This window comes from Mirounga angustirostris, unplaced genomic scaffold, assembly GCF_029215605.1.
Source record: "Mirounga angustirostris isolate CCGP_5_RB_7025 unplaced genomic scaffold, mMirAng1.0.hap1 SCAF_4, whole genome shotgun sequence".
Lineage (NCBI taxonomy): Eukaryota > Metazoa > Chordata > Mammalia > Carnivora > Phocidae > Mirounga > Mirounga angustirostris.
The window spans coordinates 182,998,597-183,022,895 of NW_026991712.1; the positions used below are offsets into that span (position 1 = coordinate 182,998,597).

The window sequence follows — 24,299 nt, forward strand, 5'->3', positions numbered from 1 at the left end:
AGGCGGGGCCCCGGGCTCCGAACTCTGGGACCAAGGCTTTGGCACAGGCGGAGAGGGGACCCCGAGGGCCCCAGGAGGCTGTCTGGGTTTTGGTCTGGGAGGGCTGGAAGAGTTTCGGGGGCAGGGGTTCATTGCGACCTCTGGTGGCAGCCGGGGCCTAGTCGAGCCCGGCCGCCGCAGGACCCAAGTGCGGGAGCTCCGAGCTCCCCCGTGGAGACGGCGTTTGGGGCGGTGGCCCGAGCTGCTCCGTGTCGCGTCCCGATGGTTGAGGTCCCTAGCTGCTCACGTCCAGCCGGGAAAAACGTGTGCTCTCCGCCCTAATCTTATCCGTGCTTCTGGCTTTGACAGCCGCGCTCCGGACACGTGGGGGTGCAGGGTTTTCCTCAGGAACGCCCGCAGCATCGCTAGGGGACGCCTCAGCAAGGCTGCCCGAGGCGCTGTCAAGAGAGAAAACGTCTTCTGCCCCTCTTCGCCCCGCTCCCTCTCTCCCATGGTGTCTTCCTAAAAAGAGAAGGGTGTGTGTCCGATGCAGGCTGCTCAGGTGGACGTTATCTGGACTGCTTTAGGCTAGTTTCTGTAAAGTCAATGAAACTACTTGTTAATGGTTCCCTGTTTCCCAGCCAACTCCACCGCCAAGTGGTTTGAACTTTGAGCCTCTTGTAGTCCTGATGAATAATTTCGCTTTCCTCAAGTTTATGACGCTTGGAACTTCGACAGTTGGAGGTTTATGCACTTTGGGACCGGCCAAGAGCGTGCAGAGTTCAAAGTACTAAGAGACAAGGTGAGCATGAATGAGTGCATCTTCCGCTCCAGATGACAGTTTTTGAGGGCTATTTCGGCAGTTTCTGTGAAAGCTGCACCGCCTGTATTGGATACTAGGTGGTGCCAGCGAGTTAATCTTTCCGGGATAAATTTCAAACGACGGGCAGCACCAGGTTAAGGCTTTCAAAGTGCCCCATCTTCCCTGAAATTTATTTAAAATAGTTTTACCTCCTTTAAAATATCTGGTGCCTTTATACGCTGTATCCAGTTATCAAATACCTATTCCCTCTTAAGTGCTGAGGATGCTAAAGGAGGAATCAGACTCATTTTCTCCTCTCCCAGAGTTTATAGTCTGGAGAGAATGACCAGTAAACAATGTGCTGTAATGAAATCACATATAATTTAAGGAAGAAATAAGGGCTAAATAGAGAATAAGATGTGAAATGCCGTGGAAGAAGCAATCAGTTCTCATTATTCATTTACCAGGTATTTATCCAGTACTTTCTGTCTGCCCAACGTTATGCTGGATGCTGATGCATAAAGAAAAAGTAGGGGTGCCTGGGTGGCTTCGTCGGTTAAGCATCTGCCTTGGGCTTAGGTCATGATCCCGGGGTCCTGGGATCGAGCCCTGTCAGGCTCCCTGCTCTTCTCCCTCTCCCTCTATCCCCTCCCCCAGCGCCTGCGATCACATGTGTGCGCTCTCTCGCGTTCTATCTCAAATGAATAAATAAAATATTTTTTTCAAAGATTTTATTTATTTATTTGACAGAGAGAGACAACGAGAGAGGGAACACAAGCAGGGGGAGCAGCAGAGGGAGAAGCAGGCTCCCCGCTGAGCAGGGAGCCTGATGTGGGAGGGACTCTGTCCCAGGATGATGGGATCATGACCTGAGCTGAAGGCAGACACTTAAGGACTGAGCCATTCAGGTGCCCCAAATAAATAAAATCTAAAAAAAAAAAAAAAAATCCCTGCTCACAATTTAGTGATTGGGAGGGAACCAAGTAAGACATGGAGAAACTGAACCTTGAGCTAGACCTTGAAGAATGGATTACCTGGGCTTGATAGGTAGGGAAAAAAAAGAAAAAAAAAAAGCTGGCTCAAAAGAGAAGGATGAAAGTGCATGGCACGTTTTGAAACACCAAGTTGTGCTCGCTTCGGCTGCACATACACAAAAATGGAAACAGCACATAGTTTAGCGTGGTTAGACTGTAGGAAACTGAGCCTGAAAAGACACTGTCGGTTTTAGGTTTGGTTTTACTTTTACTGGAAAATTCAGCAGATATAAAATAAAGTTTAATTGTATGTGTCCCAGGAGAAATTATACATGAAGCATAGCTGTAATAAATTATGTGTAATAGGGCGCCTGGGTGGCTCAGTTGGTTGAGCGACTGCCTTCGGCTCAGGTCATGATCCTGGAGTTCCGGGATCGAGTCCCGCATCGGGCTCCCTGCTCGGCAGGGAGTCTGCTTCTCCCTCTGACCCTCCCCCCTCTCATGCTCTCTCTCTCTGTCTCATTCTCTCTCAAATAAATAAATAAAATCTTTAAAAAAAAAAAAAAAAAATTATGTGTAATAGGGCGCCTGGGTGGCTCAGTTGGTTAAGCAACTGCCTTCGGCTCAGGTCATGATCCTGGAGTCCCTGGATCGAGTCCCGCATCGGGCTACCTCCTCGGCGGGGAGTCTGCTTCTCCCTCTGACCCTCCCCCCTCTCATGTGCTCTCTCTCATTCTCTCTCTCTCAAATAAATAAATAAAATCTTAAAAAAAAAAAAAAAAGAATTTAAATTATGTGTAATAAATTACACTTCTGGCTAACCTGTTATACATGAAATTACACTTTTGGCTATAATGTAGCTCATTTGTATTTACATATCGTTAATCATTATAGATAAGCCAATTTTAAAAGATACAGTAGTAAGAATAGATTTTCACTGATTACATTCTATTTTGAGTGTAATGTAAGGAATCCTCTTCGTTGAAGTTCACATATCAGATCATCTGGTAATGATTATGTGTGGGAAAATTTTAAATGCTTTAATAAGTTACCCTAGGATTTAGGGTTTTTGTTTTTGTTTTGTTTTTTTGGTGTTTGTTTTTTTTAATTTTTGTTTAAGTAATCTCTACACCCAACATGGGGCTCGAACTCATGATCCCAAGATCAAGAGTTTCGTGCTCCACTGACTGAGCCAGCAGGCGCCCCAGGGTTTAGGTTTTAATGAATGGTTATATCTAATATTAAGCAAAATGTGTTTCCTGAAAGGAATGTAAGTTTAATTTTTATAAATGGAAAAACTTAAATGCTATAAATGTTAAGGTAAATGCATGTAATATCAACATGCCAAAATCAGTAATTTTTCTCTACACTAGCAATAATCAGAAATTTTTGTTTTTAAGTAAGCTCTACGCCCAACATGGAGCTGGAACTCACAACCCCGAGATCAAGGGTCGCATGCTCCACCGACTGAGCCAGCCGGGTGCCCCACAATAATCAGAAATTGTAGTAACAAAAAGTCTATTCCCAGTATTAACAAAAAAACAAAATGTCTTAGAATAGCCAATGTTCAAGGCCTTTGTGAATGAAACAATACTTTTTAAATTAGAGATCATGAAAGAAAGCTGAGATAAATGGAGTGATATATTGCTTAATAGGAAGATTCAAATTTCAAGGATACAGATCTTCTCATATTAGTCTCTAATTTTAATGTAATCCCTGTCAAAATTTCAATTGCATTTTTTTTTTTTTTAGATTTTATTTATTTATTTGAGAGAGGGAGCGGGAGAGAGAGAGATCACGAGCAGGGGGGAAGGGTAGAGGGAGAAGCAGACTCCCCGCTGAGCAGGGAGCCCAATGCAGGACCCGATCCTAGGACCCTGGGACCATGACCTGAGCAGAAGGCAGACGCTTAACGAGCTGAGCCACCTAGGCACCCCTCAATTGCATTTTTTTTTTTTAAGATTTTATTTATTTATTTGACAGAGAAAGACACAGCGAGAGAGGGAACACAAACGGGGAGTGGGAGAGGGAGAAGCAGACTCCCTGCTGAGCAGGGAGCCCGATGCGGAACTCGATCCCGGGACTCCAGGATCATGACCTGAGCCGAAGGCAGTCGCTTAACCAACTGAGCCACCCAGGCGCCCCTCAATTGCATTTTTAAGGGAATTTGACAAGCTGATTCTTTAGTTCATGCAGAAGAGAAAATGCGTAGGAATAGCCAAGAGTTATGGGGGGAAAAATTCTGTAATAATAAAGGCAACTCCTTATCAGTTATCAATGTACACCAGCTCTACTGCTAACAATTAAAATAGCAAGGTAATGTCTTAGGACCAGAACATTATCAGTGAAATCAACTTCAGTCTGTTTCTACTGAATCTATTAAAAGTGGCATGGGGCACCCATGTTGGCTCAGTTGATTAAGCGTCCGACTCAATCTCAGCTCAGGTCTCAATATCATGGTTGTGAGTTCAAGCCACGTGTTGGGCCCCATGCTGGACATGGAGCCTATTTAAAACAAACAACCAATAAAAGTGGCATAAGTACTGACTAGTAAACAGTGTTGGGGCAACTGGCTGCCCATTTGAAAGAAAGTAAAAGTTAGACTCCTATTTTACAGCATTAACAAAAAAAGTTGCAGGTGGCTTAACTGCATGTAAAAAGAGAAAAATTTATGTACATCTTAGAATACAAAATATATACATTTTTAAATCTTGAGATGGTTAGGGCCTGCCTTCATGGGACATAAAACTAAAAAGTCTTAAAGAAGAAGACAGATTTGGCCATTAAAAATAATAATTTGTTGTGGGGCATCTGGGTGGCTCAGTCGGTTAAGAGTCTGCCTTCAGCTCAGGTCATGATCTCAGGGTCCTGGGATCAAGTCCTGCATCGGGCTCCCTGCTCCGCGGGAAGCCTGCTTCTCCTTCTCCCTCTGCCTCTGCCTGTCCCCCTGCTTGTGCTTTCTCGCTCTCTCTCAAATAAATAAATAAAATCTTAAAAAAAAATAAAAAGTAAAAATAATTTATCATGACAAAAAAACATTAAGTGAAATTTAAAGTCAAGAGACAAGGGATAATATTTGCAACATAACTACAAAGGCTTCATACTTCTATAAATCAGTAAGAGAAAGATAATCCAGTAGAAACATGGGCACATTTCCAAAGAAGAAACTCATATCAAAAGTTGTTAATGCCCATAAGTCAGGTAAATGCACATAAGACCAACAAGATAAGGCTAGGAGTGTTCTGAGTCCTGGAGAGTACTTAGTAAGAATGAAAAAGAATGTTATAAAAGTCTTTTTGTAATGCAAAGTCACACCAGATCTATTTCTTTATAAAATTGTGTTTCCAATTCGTTTAAAGTAAGATGGACCAATAGTGAAGATTTCTTTTTTTTTTTTTATGACTTTATTTATTTATTAGAGAGAGAGAGAGAGAACACAAGCCAGGGGGAGAGGGAGAAGCAGGCTCCCCGCTGAGCAAGGAGCCCAGTGCGGGCTCGATCCCAGGACCCTGGGATCATAGCCTGAGCTGAAGGCAGCCGCTTAACCAACTGAACCACCCAGGCGTCCCAACAGTAAGATTTCTAATTAACTTGTCAAGTCAGTTAGGAAGACTGCCAGGCATTTTTGTGGGGTTTTACTAGTATATGAGTTTAAACTTTTGTATGTAAAATGAAATTCTCTTTGCACAGCTGCCTTTCCCACACCTGTAGCTCAGGAAGAGTATAGCCCATTTAAAATTGTACTGGTATGTTGAATCATTTCAGATAACCAAATAATACTATATGTGGGCTTATTGTTCTACTTAGAGATCAAAATGGCTTCCAGAGGAAAGACCGAGACAAGCAAACTAAAGCAGAATTTAGAAGAACAGTTGGATAGACTAATGCAGCAATTACAAGATCTGGAGGAATGCAGGTAATAGCGTAACTGGATGCTGCTCTGCTGTCAAATGGTTTTTTTCTGCAGCTGGATGCCCAGCCGTGGGTGCAGGCCCATGTGTGATTTTGGGTTTCGCCTGTAGTGTTCTTCCCAGTGCTTTGTCTGTTGGAGAAATAAAAGTGCAAGCTTTGGAGTCATAAAAGTAACTCCCTTAAGTTTCCATTTCCTGGAGTGTGAAGTAGAAATAGTAACACCTACCTTGTCTTCAGTATTTAAAATAGCCCTGCCTGGTATATACTTGAACTTCTAGTGTATTTTCAGCCTTAACTGTTCAAAGGACTGAAACTGTTCATTGCCTTTTTTAACAACTTTGAAAGGTTGTTGTAGGTATTTCAAATGAAGAGTAGGCTTGGCCCAGAGTAGGTGCTCAATAAATGGTAGCTATCATTATTTGTAGTAAATGTTTAATAAATGGCTTGTTCCATTAGTGACTAAAAATAGCCTCTTGGCTAACTGAACATAATAAAAAAAAAACTAGCCTCGTGCTCAGATGACAGGTACTACATTGCTGTTGTATTTCACGATGCACAAAATTTTACCTACCATTGATGATGGTGATAAAAGTAGCATCTATTGAATGGATAAAGAAGATGTGGTATATATATACAATGGAATATTATGCAGCCATCAAAAGGAATGAGATCTTGCCATTTGCAACGACGTGGATGGAACTGGAGGGTATTATGTTGAGTGAAATAAGTCAAACAGAGAAAGACATGTATCATATGACCTCACTGATATGAGGAATTCTTAATCGCAGGAAACAAACTGAGGGTTGCTGGAGTGGGGGGTGGGGTGGGAGGGAGGGGGTGACTGGGTAATAGACACTGGGGAGGGTATGTGCTCTGGTAAGCGCTGTGAATTGTGCAAGACTGTTGAATCTCAGATCTGTACCTCTGAAACAAATAATGCCATATATGTTAAGAAAAAAAAAAAAAAGAAGAAGGTAGCAGGAGGGGAAGAATGAAGGGGGGGACATCGGAGGGGTAGACGAACCGTGAGAGACGATGGACTCTGAAAAACAAACTGAGAGTTCTAGAGGGGAGGGGGGTGGGAGGATGGGTTAGCCTGGTGATGGGTATTGAGGAGGGCACATTCTGCATGGAGCACTGGGTGTTATGCATAAACAATAAATCATGGAACACTACATCTAAAACTAATGATGTAATGTATGGGGATTAACATAAGAATAAAAAAATTTAAAAAAAAAGCATCTATTTTGTCAAGTACCTATTGTTTGTCAAGGACTTTCTGTAGTTCATGTAATGTTCATAGCAACCCTGTAAGGTAGGTACTATCATTATCTGTGGCTTGTAGATCAAGAAACTGAGACTTGGCTGTGTTAAGTATCTTGCCCATGGTTATGAATTGATTCATAGGCTGCTTAAAAGGAAGTTATAATATGGTTTGTTAAGTGTGCCTCATTTTGGTAAAAGAAAAATGTTTAATTATCAAGGTAACCACATTGCAGGAAAACGCCCATATTACTAACATCTGAACACATCTATTGTTAGCATTTTGTCATTTCCTTTCAGCCTTGTCCGCCCAGATATTTTTTGTAAATATATGTATCTGAAGTCTTAGAGTACAAATATTAAGATTGCTTTTTTCATTTGGAACTCTTGTGTTTTTCTGTATTATGTTCACTGTACTTCAGAGAGGAACTTGATACAGATGAATATGAAGAAACCAAAAAGGAAACTCTGGAGCAACTAAGTGAATTTAATGATTCACTGAAGAAAATTATGTCTGGAAATATGACTTTGGTAGATGAGCTAAGTGGAATGCAACTGGTAAGCATAATTTACGTACACTGGTGACACAGCTGGTTTTTCTCTCTTTTTTTATAAGTATATTTAAGATAGAAAAGAAACCCTGTCCCGGGCAGCCAGCATTCATTGTACAAGTTCCCTCTTTGGAAAATGGTGTATGGGTGTTCAGTTCTGTGTCTGGTGAATATGAACAGACCGTAAATCTCCCTGTGATCTGTGGTAGCTGCGAGGCAGCTCTGGAACGTGAAGAGCTGTTTGGTTTGAACCATGAAGAAAACTGTGGGGGTTTTTTGTTTTTTTTTTTTTTAAAGATTTTTTATTTATTTGACAGAGAGAGATACAGCGAGAGAGGGAACACAAGCAGCGGGAGTGAGGGAGGGAGAAGCAGGCTTCTTGCCGAGCAGGGAGCCCGATGTGGGGCTTGATCCCAGGACCCTGGGACCATGACCTGAGCCGAAGGCAGACGCTTAACGACTGAGCCACCCAGGCGCCCGAAAACTGTGTTTTGAGTTTAGCTGAGATTAAAGAAAAGTTCATCAAGTGACTGTTAATGTACACGTGGTTATTAAAATAACTATGAAATTAAAAAAAAAAAAAGAAACCCTGTTTGGGGGTTTGACTTCTAGATGAGTGTCTACTTATGGATAAAGCAGCATAAGCTTCCAGATCTTCATTTAGTTATGTATTTGGCTCCAGTGACATGCACAGAAATAGCAAATGGAAACTAAATTTTTTTTTTAAATTTAAATTTTAGGTAGTTAACATACAGTGCAATGTTGGTTTCTGGAGTAAAAATCAGTGATTCATCACTTACATACAATACCCAGTGGTCATCCCAACTTAATGCCCATCACCCATCTAGCCCATCCCCCACCCACCTCCCTCCATCAACCCTCAGTTTGTTCTTTATCGTTAAGAATCTCTTATGGATCATTTCCCTCTCTCCTTTTTTTCTTTCCCCCTTCCCATATATTCCTCTGTTTTCTTTCTTAAATTCCACATATGAGTGAGATCATATGGTATTTGTCTTTCTCTGACTGACTTATTTCACTTAGCATAATACACTCTAGCTCCGTCCACATCATGGCAGATGGTAAGATTTCATTCTTTTTCATGGCTGAGTAGTATTCCATTGTGGGGGGGGTGTACACACACCACCCACATCCTTTTTTTCCATTCATCAGTCAATGGATATTTGGGCTCTCTCCATAGTTTGGCTGTTGTTGCTAATGCTGCTATAAACATCGGGGTGCATGTATCCCTTCGAATCTGTATTTTTGTGTCCTTTGGGTACATACCTAGTAGTTGCAATTGCTGGATCGTAGGGTAGTTCTATTTTTAACATTTTGAGGAACCTCTATACTGTTCTCCAGAGTCGCTGCACCAGTTTGCATTCCTACCAACAGTGCAAGAGGGTTCCCCTTTCTCCACATCCCTATCAACATCTGTTGTTTCTTTTTTTTTTTTTTTTAAAGATTTTATTTATTTGTCAGAGACAGAGAGAGCACAAGCAGGAGGAGTGGCAGGCCGAGGGAGAAGCAGGCTCCATGCGGAACTCGATCCCAGGACCCTGGGATCATGACCTGAGCTGAAGGCAGATGCTCAACGACTGAGCCACCCAGGCGTCCCCAACATCTGTTGTTTCTTGTGTTGTTAATTTTAGCCATTCTGACAGGTGTGAGATGGTATCTCATCATGGTTTTGATTTGTATTTCCCTGATGATGAGTGATGTTGAGCATCTTTTCATGTGTCTGTTAGCCATCTGGATGTCTTCTTCGGAATAGTGTCTATTCATGTCTTCTGCCCATTTCTTAACTGGGTTATTTGTTTTTTGGGTGTTGAATTTGTTAAGTTCTTAGTAGATTTTGGATACTAACCCTAATCAGATACATCGTTTGCAAGTATCTTCTCCCATTCTTTAGGCTGCCTTTTACTTTTATTGATTGTTTCCTTTGCTGTGCAGCTTTTTATCTTGATGAAGTCCCAGTAGTTCATTTTTGCTTTTGTGGAAACTAAAATTATAACAGTGTTTGACGAACAAGGAAGACCTATTTGTAAATGAAGACTCATCAGTCAGTTATTGTAATATTTGATTCATTGGAATATTTTGCTCAGTTTTTACCTTCTTGTATTCTAGGCTATCCAGGCAGCTATCAGCCAGGCCTTTAAAACCCCAGAGGTCATCAGGTTATTTGCAAAGAAACAACCAGGTCAGCTTCGGACAAGGTTAGCAGAGGTAAAGTTTCTTTAAATTGATTTATTTGCTGTGTGTATTTGTTTTCTCAGCTCCAGAATTTCATTATGTTATTCTGAAATTTAAAAATTGGTCGGCTAAGAATGTATAACACCACCAAGAGTGAACCCTAATGATGTATAGACTATGGAATTGGGGGATTATGATGTGTCAGGGTAGGTTCACCTGTTGTAACAAATGAACCATTCTGGTGGGGCATATTTATGATGGGGAGGCTGTGCATGAGTGGAGGTGAGGGGTATATGGGAAATCTTTGTACCTTTCACACAATTTACTGTGAACCTAAAACTGTTCTGAAAAATAGTCTGTTAGGAAAAAAATTGATCAGTTGATTTTTTTTTTTTAAGATTTCATTTATTTGAGAGAGAGAGAAGAAGTGGGGGGTAGGGAGAGGGAGCAGACTCCCCAGTGAGCAGGGAGCCTGATGCAGGGCTTGATCCCAGGACCATGAGACCATGACCTGAGCCGAAGGCAGATGCTTAACCGACTGAGCCACCCAGGTGCCCCTGATTTTTTTTTTTTAAGATTTATTTATTTATTTTAGAGAGAATGTGGGGAGGGGGAGAGGGAGAGAGAAACTTCAGCAGACTCCTCACTGAACTTGGAGCCCAACATGGGGCTTGATCCCACAACCCTCAGATCATGATCTGAGCTAAAACCAAGAGTCAGACCCTTAACTGACTGTGCCATACGGGGGCCCCTGATCAGTTGATTTTAGAGCCACAACCCATAGTTTTCTGACAAAATTAGTCTTTTGAGCAATTATTATTGATAACGAATATGGAGGTTTAAACAGCATATGACAGTTTATACTGCTACTAACTGTTTCTACTTGGACCCTACCTTTAAGGTTTTACCATATACTTCTGGAGCCCTGAGTTGAAATTCCATCTAGAATCCATTAGCAGCATTGCTTTCTGCACATGTGGCTTTTGTCATCTAAGAATTCCAAACATCTCTATAAACATGGTACTTGAGAGGGGCGCCTGGGTGGCTCAGTTGGTTGAGCGACTGCTTTCGGCTCGAGTCATGATCCTGGAGTCCCGGGATCGAGCCCCGCATCGGGCTCCCTGCTCGGCGGGAAGCCTGCTTCTCCCTCTCCCACTCCCCCTGCTTGTGTTCCCTCTCTCGCTGTCTCTCTCTCTCTCTGTTGAAAAATAAATAAAATCTTAAAAAAAAAAAAAAACATGGTACTTGAGAAAGTCTGTTTATAGGCTTGAATATGATTAAGACATTAACAGGTTATTTGCAACCACTGGTAATTCAGTAGCATAGTGGTTAAGAGCATGAATGTGGGTCAGACTGGCAGGATTTTTATCCCTGCTCTACTGTGAAGGTAGCTGACCTTGGGGAAGTTATTTATTTATTTTTTTTAAGTTTTTATTTATTTATTTGACAGAGAGAGACCGTGAGAGATGCTTAACGACTGACCTACCCAGGTGCCCCTTGGGAAGTTATTTTTAAATTGTTTTAACACAATTAATCTTTTTAACAAATATTATTATTGAAGTTGGATAAGTTATCTTATTCAACTTCTTTGTGCCTCAGTTCCCCATCTATAAAAAGAAAAAATATTTATTTATTTATTTATTATCTAAAATAGAGGGGCGCCTGGGTGGCTCAGTCATTAAGCATCTGCCTTCGGCTCAGGTCATGATCCCAGGGTCCTGGGATCGAGCCCCGCATCAGGCTTCCTGCTCAGCGGGGAGCCTGCTTCTCCCTCTGCCTGCTGCTCCCCTGGCTTGTGCTCTCTCTCTCTCTCTCTTTCTCAAATAAATAAATAAATAAATAAATCTTAAAAAAAAAAAAAAAAGATTTCTTAGGATTGAGGGGCACCTGGCTGGCTCAGTCAGTAGCCCATGTGACTCCAGTTCTTGGGGTTGTGAGTTTGAGCCCCATATTGGGTGTAGAGATTACTTAAAAAATAAAATCTTAAAAAAAAAAAAGATTTACTAGAGCTGTGTAAATTGCATTCCTGGCATGTTTGCCTTGAATTTGTGTAGTTCTCTATATTAGTCCTCTAGAGGATCTTTTTTTATTTTTATTTATTTATTTGACAGAGAGAGACACAGCGAGAGAGGGAACACAAGCAGGGGGAGTGGAGGAGGGAGAAGCAGGCTTCCCGCTGAGCAGGGAGCCCGATGCGGGACTCAATCCCAGGACCCTGGGACCATGACCTGAGCTGAAGGCAGACACTTAACGACTGAGCCACCCAGGCACCTCTCTAGAGGATTTTTTTTTTTTTTAAAGATTTTATTTATTTATTTGAGACAGAGAGAATGAGAGACAGAGAGCATGAGAGGGGGGAGGGTCAGAGGGAGAAGCAGACTCCCCGCTGAGCAGGGAGCCCGATGCGGGACTCGATCCCGGGACTCCAGGATCATGACCTGAGCCGAAGGCAGTCGCTTAACCGACTGAGCCACCCAGGCGCCCTAGAGGATTTTTTTTAAGAAGTAGTAGATTTGGGGGCACCTGGGTGGTTCAGTTGGTTAAGCATATGACTCTTGGTTTCAGCTCAGGTCACAATCTCGTGGTTCCGGTGATCAAGTCCTACATTGGGCTCTGTGCTCAGCAAGGAGTCTGCTTGAAGATTCTTCTCCCTCTTCCCCTCCCCACCTAAAACTAATAAATCTTAAAAAAAAAAAAAAAGTCATAGTAGTTCTGGGGGCACCTGGCTGACTTGGTCAGAAGAGCATGCAACTCTTGATCCCGGGGTTGTGAGTTCAAGCCCCACATTGGGTGTAGAGATTACTTTAACAAAAAAAAGTAGTAGTGGTAGATCTGAAAAGCTGGATTTTATGGGCAGAATGTTTTTAACTTAAGTACCATATACTTTGCATTCATCCATTTCAGATGGATAGAGATCTCATGGTAGGAAAGCTGGACAGAGGCCTGTACACTCAGCAGAAAGTGGAGATACTAACAGCTCTCAGGAAACTTGGAGAGAAGGTACCTGTATTTAACTTAATATATCAGGTATAAAGAAAAGGTATAAAGTATTTGGTACAGAACTTCTTGATCTGTGATCCAGTTTGTGGTCCTGAGACATTCTTAATGGTGTTTCTTAGAACCACTTGTTAACATTGGAATCCACTCCCTTGGGCTTTGTTTTGTTTTGTTTAGCTGACTGCAGATGATGAGGCCTTCTTGTCAGCAAATGCAGGTGCTATACTCAGCCAGTTTGAGAAAGTCTCTACAGACCTTGGTGAGTACCCTCGTATTTCTGAAAGCTGAGCATGCATTACTGCTCCAGATTACTGGATACCATGGGTAAAGATAACAGGATGGCCTTTTCTTCAGTTTAAAGGTAAAACCAGAAGTGTTTTCTTTATAAATCCCTCTTATTGGGTTTATTTCCTAATACTTTTTACTTAAAAATAGTTAAATTAATATAACTTAATATTTTAAAAATACTTGTCAACTAAAAGTAAAGTAAGCTAAAATTTTATATATTCTATTTCGCATTTAAAGGTAGAGTAAGGTTTTGTAAGCAATAAATCACCCCGTGTATGTCAGATGTTTGTGCAGGGGAAAGGAAATTGGGAATTGGCACTGGGAAGGTTTGGGGTAATGCTCTGATAATAGAAGCTCATTTTATTTTCTATTTCAGTATATATGGGATAGATTTTCCCCCTTGTTATCTGGAACTGTAAATGCATTTGAAATAACCTTTTGTTTATTATGTGTCTTTCTCCTTAGGCTCCGGAGACAAAGTTCTTGCATTGGCAAGTTTTGAGGTTGAAAAAACAAAAAAATGACATGGTGTGGAGGATTGGAACATTGGTCACATTCTTGCTATAAATGGCGTTTGTCTTCTAGGGATTTTGAATCATTGCAAAGCAATCAAGAGATTCTTGAAATGCATTGATAACCTGAGAAAAGGTGACAGAAAAACATATTTGTGGCTTCTGGTTATACCCTTCATCATTGTGCTTTGTGTAGGGCTCCTGCCTGAGTCATCCTAGACTTGTTGGGATGAGGGACCCATTGGACCTTATTCATTATGTCTTGTGTGTTTGAGAGAGAGAACAGAAAACAGTTTCTCTGCCTGTTTTTTTTAAGCCTCCTTGTTTTTAAGTGCTGATAGTAAATGAAAAGATGTGAACTAATGATTCTTTTCTGTTCATAATTTATCCTCATTTATTGGAGTGAATAGTGTACTAACATCAATAGACCTCATGTGTGTTCATAGAATTTTAGAGTTCTAAGTGATCTTAGAAATCATTTCCATTTTATAAGCAAGGAAACTGAGGCTCAGAAAGAGCAAGTTAACTTGCTTAATGTCACATCCAAGACAGAGCTGGTGATAAGACTTGGGTGTCCTGACTCTCAACTTTGTGTCCATTGAGTTTTATTTCTGTATTTTGTGCTGTTTTTAAAAACTAATTAACACATATTTGGGCAAGTCTGTGTTTATGAAAAATTCGGTGTCCCAACAGAACGTTGTCTCTAAGGGACCATTCCTCAGCCTGTAAGGCCTCCGTATGAATGGGGCCCATTGTATCTCTGAGTTTTGAGCTTAGAACAATGGGAGCCCTGTTGAGAGTCTCCTGGAGTAACTTAACCTCCTGCCATTGTTCCACCAGGGAGGCAATTGAAAGTGGCAGCTGGAGGCCCTCCCTGTGTGTGACCTCTTTGCTGAAACCCAGAGGGTGGTGACTGTAAACTATTATTTACTCTTCAGTCTTTAGAGAAACACAAAATAAGTTATGAGGAAAAGCATACTATTGAGTGTTTATGTTTCTCTGCATGCTTAAATATATAGATTTCCCCATGCAGGTGTATGTTAGCTTATATTCTAGGCTCTGGCCACTTTATATTTTTTCATGTATTTCTCAGTTTTCTTTTTCTTTGCACTTTATACAAATTAAAAACATTTTTAAAGCTTCTTGTATACTGTAAACTCTACTAGGTGCTCTGCCAGCTGGACAAATTAGGGACCTCAGCTTCATTAATGCCTTATTTGGAACTTTTAATGGGTAACTTTTTATATATGGGTTTACGATGGTCAAAAACTCATTGAAATTGTGACAAACCAAGAAGAAGCAAATGACCTGCTATTCATCTAGGACTTTATGGTCAATCATCATTTCATTATCCTGCATTTTTGCTTGTGTGTTTTATTAAGTAATCTCTACACCCAACGTGGAGCTTGAACTCATGATCCCGAGATGAAGAGTCGCATGCTCCACTGACTGAGCCCTCCAGGCACCCCTATTCTACATTTTTTTTTCAATCAAGGTGAAACTCTCATACCATGAAATTCACCATTTTAAAGTGTACAATTCAGGGTGTTTAATAGATTCACAATGTTGTGCAACCATCGCCATCTTGTTCCAAAACATTTTTACCACCCCAAAGGAGACCCCATGCCCATTAAGCAGTCACTCCATGCCCTCCTCTTTATCCCAGCCCTCCAGCAACCACTAATCTGCTTTCTGTTTCTATCTCTGGGTTTACCTGTTCTGGATATTTCATATTAATGGCATTATACCGTATGTGACCTTTTGTGTCTGGCTTCTTTCACTTAGCATCATATTTTCAAGGTTAATCTAAGTTGTAGCACATACCAGTACTTCCTATCTTTTAATGGCTGAAAATACTTCCTTGCATGGATACCACATTGTGCTTATCTATTTATCTCTTGAACATTTGGTTTTTTCCACTTTTTGGCTATTGCAAATAGTACTGCTATGAACATTTGTGTACGTTTGTTTACCTGTTTTCAGCTCTTTTGGGTATATACCTATGAATGGAATTGCTGTCTGTATGTGTATTTTGGGGTATTTTTTGTTTTGTTTTTTAAGCCATAACAAGATTCCCCCTTCCCCTCCAGTAGTAGGATAAGGAAAATTAGGAATATTTGGTATTTGAAAGGGGCCTAGATGAATCCCGAGTCCTTAATTTTGGTTTCTCTTACACTTTTTCTAAGACTAACATCAGTGAAATATTTTGTCATTAATCACATTAGTGTATTCATTTTGTAAGCAATGACTGGTATCAACTTAAAATTAATCTTCCTTTGGGAAAGTTGCGAAGTTTGCAGTGCCTAGCAAGACACTGTCATTTATGGCCATGTGACCTTTGGTAGGTTACTTAGTCTTTTTGAGTCTCATTTTCATCTTCTGTTCAATGGGGATAAGTGGGTAGGACCTACCTACCACATAGGATTACTGTGGATTCCCCTCTTTTCCTTAATGCAGAAAGGTTTGCATTGGAGCTAATCTACCCTTTAACATTTCTTTCAAGGGCCATATGATATGTTTTGTTACACAAATTTGGTATAATTCAGAAAAATAAGTTGAAAAGTGAATAATTTGAAAATTCTGTACAATTATAGTTATTAAATGATGTGCAAACTATATTTCCAGTTCATATTTTACTATATTTAATCTTCTGGTTTTTTAAGCTTCTTGGGAGGTTTCAGACTGCAATAATTAATGCCAAGGCAGCTAACTTTTTGATATCCTTAGGTCAAGCTAATATTTTAATGAGAAGAATTCCTGCATTTTTCAAAGAACTGGGTTTGAAGCAGAAGTAAATTCCAACAAGCAAGTGTACAACTGGGCTGTTTAATAAAAGTTAATAATTTAAAACAATTTTTAGGGGCACCTGGCTGGCTCAGTCTGTAGTGTGTGACTCTTGATCTCGGATTTGTAAGTTCAAGTCCCACATTGGGTATATACATTACTTAAAAATAAAGTCTTTAAAAAAATTAAAAAAAAAAAACCAAACAATTTCTATGTTTCTTTCAGTGCTTTGTTTTTTCCTGTGAGCGGTAAGATAGGTAAGCTAGGTGGGTGGTAAAGAAAGAAACCAAGCAGTAGAATGAGTTGTTCCCAGGAAAGAGTTGGAGTTGAGACAGATATTGTTAACTTTGATTGTTAGGCGTTTTTTGGAAGACAACTCAGCCAAAGAATGGTCATCTTAGCCAAAATAAAAGACTGTACAAATCCACCACTGGATGGTATCTGATTACAGTGAATGATGGATAGTTTGAAATTATTACAGAAAAAATAAACCCAGACCATTTTGCCTAGTGCTTTTCAACCACTTTCCTGTCTTTTTTTTCCCCCCTTACTCCATTCATTACTAAGGCCAAAGAATGCTCTTCTTTGCCTCTCAAAATGTTTTTCAGCATTAATATGTAAATTAAAACTGTCAGCATTCCCACAGACCCCCATGAACAAGCCATAATTGCTTCCAGTCTGTTTGGCCCTGGAATTAAAAAGATTTAGAAACTGGGTTAACTAGTATTTAATATTTTCATTAAATTGCTAAAAGCAGGGGCGCCTGGGTGGCTCAGTTGGTTAAGCGACTGCCTTCGGCTCAGGTCATGATCCTGGAGTCCTGGGATCGAGTCCCGCATCGGGCTCCCTGCTCTGCGGGGAGTCTGCTTCTCCCTCTCCCTCTCCCGCTCCCGTGTTCTCTCATTCTCTCTCTCTCAAATAAATAAAATCTTTTAAAAAATAATTGCCAAAAGCAGGTTAAAAATACGGTTCTTCTAGCTATTCCCCTAGAGTGTGGCCTTTTGACATCCTAACTCACTTTCTTTTTGAAGTCCCTCTCCCCGCCATACTGACAGCAAAGCGGGGAGACGAAGCGCCTGAAAGCCTCCTGCACCGGGCTCATGGCACAGCTGCATGCCGTCTGCCATCCACGCAGAGGACCAGGGAAGTGAGAGGTTTGAGGCTGTCCGTTGGAAGCTTCGTAGTGCTTGGTGGTTTTCCCCTGGAAAAGACCACATTCCTATGGCCTCAGACAACGGACTGCAATGAAAAATAAGTAAACAAGTAAAATTATTTTCTGTAAAGAAGGTGAAGGAGAGTCACCAGTTTTGTGTTTTGGGGGTTTTTTTGGTCTTGTTTTGGTTTGGTTTTTTGAATAAAGAGGAAGATTAGGTAAGGGTTTTTTCTAAGATAACGCACCAGCCACAGATCCTCTGCCCCCAATTTCTGACCACTTTGGGAATTTTGGAAGCCTTCCCACAAGAACCTGTGACTTTGTGTTACAGTCATAATTTCAATACATGATTTAAGGGCTTAGGTTATCTTGATTATGTATGTTTAAAACGTCTGAGTAGGTCATGTACTATTCTTTGTTACCACTAAATTGTCATGTGGGGCTGTTCTTTCCTATAAGGAGTTTAAGGATTTTTTTTTTTTTTTTTTTGGCTTGTGTGAAAACCTTGTTCTTTCAGGCCTGGCATCACTCCTCCAACACTCATAAACCAGACCAAGTTGAAAGTGAGGCTGTTACCTGCAGTGGTAATCAAAGAGGTAGGTAATTAGGTAAAAGCAAGTATTTGGCCTAGATTAGATTATAACTGATTGCCCTAACCCTGTGGTTTGACCATGATCTTAGAAAATGTAGTACTTTTACTACTTCATGTATGTAAAAAGAAAAGAAAGAAACTTTCTTATCACAAGTTTTACATCAAATTTAATCTAGGTTTTGGTAAATTATAACTTAGATTTGGTTTATAAAGCTCTGAGCTTATACTCTTACTTAAATATTTTGTGTCATATTTACTCAGGAAAGGAGCATTTGTACTTTATGAGCAAACATGTAAAATCTCAGTCCCTTAGCCTTAGTCTTATGGCATTTCTTTTCATCCTGTCTTCTGGAAGTTTGAGTGGTTTGTTCCTCTGCAAGAAAATACCATGAGCAAGACTGTATAAAGGAGTACATATAGGGGCACCTGGGTGGCTCAGTTGGTTAAACAACTGCCTTCAGCTCAGGTCATGATCCCGGAGTTCGGGGATAGAGTCCCGCATCGGGCTCCCTGCTCCTTGGGAGCCTGCTTCTCCCTCTGACCCTACCCCCTCTTGTGCTCTCTCTCTCTCTCAAATAAATAAAATAAAAATCTTTAAAAAAAGAAAAAAGGAGTACATATAGACCTACCAAATCCACTTCCCAGTCTCAGAAAGGAGAATGTGAACTCTGTCTTTAACTTGTGAACTTGGAGGAGAAATGAGGGATGTGAGCGCGTTCTTGTTCATGTGCCTGCCTCTCTTCTGGGAGTCTGACTGGAAAAGTGGCTTGTCTGCTCCCATCAGGCACTCAGGACCTCCCACAGTGCTGTTCTTGCCAGAGTGGGAGGTTGACTGTGCCAGGTTAATTCTGTTAAAATCAAAGCACTGGGCAAATGTACTCTAGGCCCTTTTGGTTTGAAAAACTCAAAATGTGCTTTTCCCTGGTGAGGATTAGGTCTTGAGATTGGAGAGAAGAAACCATGTTTTGAGAAATCTTAACAGTAATTACTATGTGGGAACAAGGACAGTTTCTATCGGCTACCTCTTCTGACTATGATGTCATTTCTTCTTTCCTCAGACGTTTTCTTTGTTTTTAAAGATTTTAATTTATTTGTCAGAGACAGACGGAGAGCGTGCACAAGCAGGGGGAGTGGAAGGCAGAGGGAGAAGCAGGCTCCCCGCCGAGCAAGGAGCCCAATGCAGGACTTGATCCCAGGATCCTGGGATCATGACCTGAGCCAAAGGCAGACACTTAACCGACTGAGCCACCCAGGCGTCCCTCCTCAGACATTTTCTGAGCGCTGATATATGCCAGACACATTGCTTGGGTCTCTTTTGTTAAATTTCCTTCCTTCCTCCCTTCCTCCCTTCCTCCCTTCCTCCCTTCCTCCCTTCCTCCCTTCCTCCCTTCCTCCCTTCCTTCCCTAGGCTCAACACCCAGAGTGGAGTCCAACACAGGGCCTGAGATTGAGACCTGAGCTGATATCAAGAATCAGACACTTAACTGATTGAGCCATCCAGGCGCCCCATTAAACATTCTCAGTTGGATATTTGATAGTCTTTAAAAAGAAAAAAAATTTTTTTAATTTATTTGAGGGGAGGGAGAGCAGGAGAGGGAGAGAGAGAATCTCCAGCACACTCTGTGTTGAGTGCAGAGCCCGACAAGAGACTCAATCCCAGGACCCTGAGATCATGACCTGAGCTGAAACCAAGAGTCAGACGCTCAACTGACTGAGCCACCCAGGTGCCCCTAGTGTCTTTTTTTTTTTTTTTTTTTTTTATGACTCTTTAGGAGGCACCTGGGTGGCTCAGTTGTTAAGCGTCTGCCTTTGACTCGGGTCATGATCCCCAGGTCCTGGGAGCCCCAGGTCTGGCTCCCTGCTCAGTAGGGGTGTGCTTCTCCTCCTCCCTCTGCCCTTCCACCCTGCTCGTGCTCTCTCACTATTTCTCTCTCAAGTAAATAAATAAAATCTTTTAAAAAATGACTGTTTAAAGGTGCCTGGGTGTCTCAGTTGGTTAAGTGTTTGCCTTCAGCTCGGGTCATGATCCCAGAGTCCTGGGATCAAGCCCCATGTTGGGCTCCCTGCTCTGGGGGGAGCCTGCTTCTCCCTCTCCCTCTCCCTCTGCTGCTTCCCCTGCCTGTGCTCTCTCTGTGTCAAATAAATGAATAAAATCTTTTTTAAAAAAATGACTCTTTAGTATTTATATAATTAATACAGGTTTAGGGGTGCCTGGGTGGCTCAGTCGGTTAAGTCTGCCTTCGGCTCAGGTCATGATCCTGGGGTCCTAAGATTGAGCCCCACGTCTGGCTCCCTGCTGAGTGGGGGTCTGCTTCTCCCTCTCCCTCTGTGCTTTCAAGTAAATAAAATCTTAAAAAAAAAAATAGAGGTTTGGGGCTCCTGGGTGGCCCAGATGGTTAAGCATCTGCCTTTGGCTCAGGTCATGATCCCGGGGTCCTGGGATCGAGCCCCACATCGGGCTCCTGGCTCAGCAGGGAGCCTGCTTCTCCCTCTCCCTCTGCCTCTCCCCCTGCCCATGCTCTCTCTCTCTCTCTCTCTATCTCTGTATCTCAAATGAATAAATAAAATCTTTTAAAAAAGCTATTTTAAAAAAATAGAGGTTTAGATATCCAGCTGCATTACCAAGAGGTTTATTTTACAGTGATAAAATTAGGTTTTAAATAGACCTAACAATAAAAAAAAAAAAGATATGTTACTCTATCATAATTAGCTGGGTCCTTAGAAACATTACTTCACTGTGTATCTATATATTGTAAAGAATATTATGCTGGGGGCGCCTGGGTGGCTCAGTTGTTAAGCGTCTGCCTTCGGCTCATGATCCCAGGGTCCTGGGATTGAGCCCCGCATCGGGCTCCCTGCTCGACAGGAAGCCTGCTTCTCCCTCTCCCACTCCCTCTGCTTGTGTTCCATCTCTTGGTGTGTCTCTCTCTGTCAAGTAAATAAATAAAAATCTTTAAAAAAAATATATGCTTGGAAATAATCCTGATCTATATAATTTGATCTAAATGATCTCTTTCATCTATAATTTTTTACTTCACCTTTTGGTCAATCTTGGAAACTACATAGCTCATGAAAATTTTTGTGCCATTTCTCAAATTCCTTCAACTTAAAATATTCCATGTGCCAAGGTGCCATATTTTGGGGGAGCACGTCCTGAGCCCCGTCACTCCATTTCTAGTCCTACTTCTGCCACTCTCTTAGGTCTGTCCCACTTTGTCAAGTTGCCTTCCTTATGAGAGGTGCCCTTCCAGTACCTAGAAGCAAGCAGCATCCTTATCTCTGAAGGCAAGGGACAGGGAGAGGAATCCCAACAAAAAGAACTTGCTAAGTTTCTCTCAGTTCACTACACTTATCTCATCTTTACTACACTTTATCAACATCTTTCCCTGACTTTCCACTCTCCACCAAACCTAGCATAAAACCACTCAGGTATTTCTCTGGGTCTTCATTTCCTTATGAAGACTCCTGTGTCACAGAAAACTTATATTAATTAAATTTGTATCTTTTCTCTTGTTAATCTTTTGTAATAGGGGTCCCATTCAACAACATTAAAGGGTAGAGGAAGGATATTTTTCCTCCCCTACAGAAGTATTCCAACTTCTTCTCCATTTAATATTCTCTAAAGACAAATGTTTTCAAATATTCATGTAGCTATTTTGTGAAGAGTGGCTATTAAATGTATAAATTGCTTTGAAACTGTGATGTAAGGAGGTGTATAAAAGCTAAATAATACCACTTTCATCAGAATAAAATATTTTAAATCTCAAACATGCATTTTAAGAATACTAAATAAAATGGAGGCATTGTGTTTGGTTTGACTAAGGGAAGCTCATATTCATATTCTAGATATTTGAAGTAATGGGAAATTAAGATCATAAAATTAACTGGGAGTACCTAATGTGGGAAAAAGCCTACTTTTGTTACTTTTGTTTTTTCCTTTCCTGGAGGTGAGATAAATTACTTTTTCTGTTCTATTTCCTTTTAGTGATATAAGTTCTGCTAAGGAGATCTTATAATAAATAACCCAAGACATTCTACTGAAAGAATGTTACTGAGTTTATGGGAATATTTGTGTTAATATTATAGTCTGTCTCAGCAGGGTGTCATTAGCTGCAGAAATGGAAGGCATATTAAAACTAGCCTCTTTATCTTTTCCAGACTCTGCAGCCCCATTAGCAGGCTGTTTCTATGTGTCTCTTACTCTGAAAAGAAATTAAATGGAAATTGCCTGCTCAAAGTTGTTTTTAGAAGTCTCATGTGAGGGCGTCTGGGTGGCTCAGTTGGTTAAGCGACTGCCTTCGGCTCAGGTCATGATCCTGGAGTCACAGGATCGAGTCCCGCATCGGGCTCCCTGCTCGGCAGGGAGCCTGCTTCTCCCTCTGACCCTCCTCCCTCTCATGCTCTCTGTCTCTCATTCTCTCTCTTGCAAATAAATAAATAAAATCTTTAAAAAAAATAAATAAATAAATAAATAAATAAATAAATAAAAGTCTCACGTGTCACCTGTATGCTTGCTTGAGGACTCCCTGCCTCCTGTGAGCCTGTCTTCTCTTTCCTCAGAACACTTTTCTACTCATTAGTGAAGTAAGTGTCCCTTTCTGTTCTGTCTGTACTTAGCCACCAATTAGTAAGATGAGCAGAAATGCTCCCATGCTGAGCCTGTGCTGGGGCCACGGAAGCAGGTGACACTACTTCATGACGCAAGCTATATAAGCACCTTTTTATCTCCTAGGAGAGGTTCTCAATAGGTCTGGTCTACCCCCTGGAGCCTGGAGCTATTTCAGTCTCAACTACTCATTAAAGTCAACCTAAGATATTGCAAAAGACTTTGGGTTCTTTAAGTGAATTGCCTCCACTTGAATTCAGCTAAGAATAGTTCACTTTTACTCCCCAGGGCTGCTTCCAACTTAACCTGAACTTTCTCCTCAGCCTTACACCCCACCAAAAATGTTGATGCCCATAACAAGCCTAGCTTGTTATTAAAGACCCAGGACAATTGTTGTGAATACATGCCTAACTGCTAAAGCTGAGCCCAAGAATATGAGACAAGAAATCAGGGCTTGGTGGGGGGGGACACAGATTTTCTTTTTCCCTGCAAAAAATAATTTTTTTAAAATGCAAAAAATAGGGTGTCTGGGTGGCTCAGTCAGTTAAGTGGCTGCCTTTGGCTTGGGTCATGATCCCAGGGTTCTGGGATCAAATCCTGTGTTGGGCTCCCTGCTCAGCTGGGGGGGGGGGGTCCTGCTTCTCCCTCTCCCTTTGTCTCCCCCACCCCCGCTCATGCTCTCTCTCTCTCTCATGCTTTTTCTCAAATAAATAAAATCTTTAAAAAATAAATAAATAAATACAAAAACCAAAATTATATCTAAACATTGATCAGAGAGGGGCACCTGGGTGGCTCAGTCAGTTAAGTGTCTGCCTTCGGCTCAGGTCGTGATCCCGGGGTCCTGGGATCGAGTCCCACATCGGGCTCCCTGCTCAGTGGGGAACCTGCTTCTTCCTGTCCTCCCCACTCTTGCTCTCTCTCTCGCTATCTCTGTCTCTCTCTCTTTCTCAAATAAATAAATAAAATCTTTAAATAAATAAACATCGATGAGAGTACATAGCACTATGCCAGAGCCATCCATCATAAATCAGGTACCAACTATGACTTTCCTCTCCATTTGGAGACCATTGTAGAACCGGTAGCTTTGGAGTAACTGGCGGAAGAGGGAGCGTTCCTGGGCAAGGTGGAGCCAGCCATGACAGGAAGAAACTCCTCTCATGTTTACATAGAAGTACGTGCAAAAAGGGGTCAATCTGTTTCTGAAAACTTGTAAAATCATCATTGCATCCATAGATCCAGTGAAAAAATTGGGGTTGAGGACCCTAAACCATTCTGTGAATGATCAAAGTAGTTCTAGGCCAATATTACACCAATTTTATACCATACCCTACCTGTTAAAGGCTTTGGGGAAATTAAAGCAGTTGTTTGGGGGCTAAAGCAAGGTGGCTTAGGATGAGGAAAGCAATAGCCTCTACGATTTATTTGGTTTCCATCAGAATGGAAAATGCCTTGATCATCCCCACTTTGTTATGTTGGAATATTACTCACCATCCCACTGTTTTGGGCTTGGCCATGAGACTGCATGTGGCCAATGGAATGTTTATGGATATGACTTCTGGAGAGGTCTTCAATGTGCATCCATGGTTTAGCTTGGCACTCTTGCTCTTTTGTCATTCATCCATAAGAGGAGTATGTCCTATGTAGCCTCTGGTCTGAGGAGAATGAGGAGACATGTGGAACAGACTTAATCCCATCC

The 24,299-nt window shown here is 41.4% G+C and overlaps 1 protein-coding gene across 2 annotated transcripts; it reads left to right on the forward strand.

Moving 5' to 3' along the window:
- Nucleotides 1–28: 28 nt before the first annotated feature.
- On the forward strand, nt 29–16,456 carry LZIC (leucine zipper and CTNNBIP1 domain containing). 2 transcript variants are annotated; one of them, XM_045898739.3, is made up of 7 exons: nt 29–723; nt 5,563–5,671; nt 7,353–7,488; nt 9,606–9,704; nt 12,576–12,671; nt 12,846–12,927; nt 13,422–16,456. In XM_045898739.3, the coding sequence occupies exons 1-7, from the start codon at nt 669–671 to the stop codon at nt 13,478–13,480; spliced, it is 636 nt and encodes a 211-aa protein (XP_045754695.1). In that variant the 5' UTR covers nt 29–668; the 3' UTR covers nt 13,481–16,456. The 2 variants fall into 2 exon arrangements, with proteins under 2 accessions (XP_045754695.1, XP_045754694.1); XM_045898738.3 differs by having other exon boundaries at nt 35–781.
- The last annotated feature ends 7,843 nt before the right edge of the window (nt 16,457–24,299 follow it).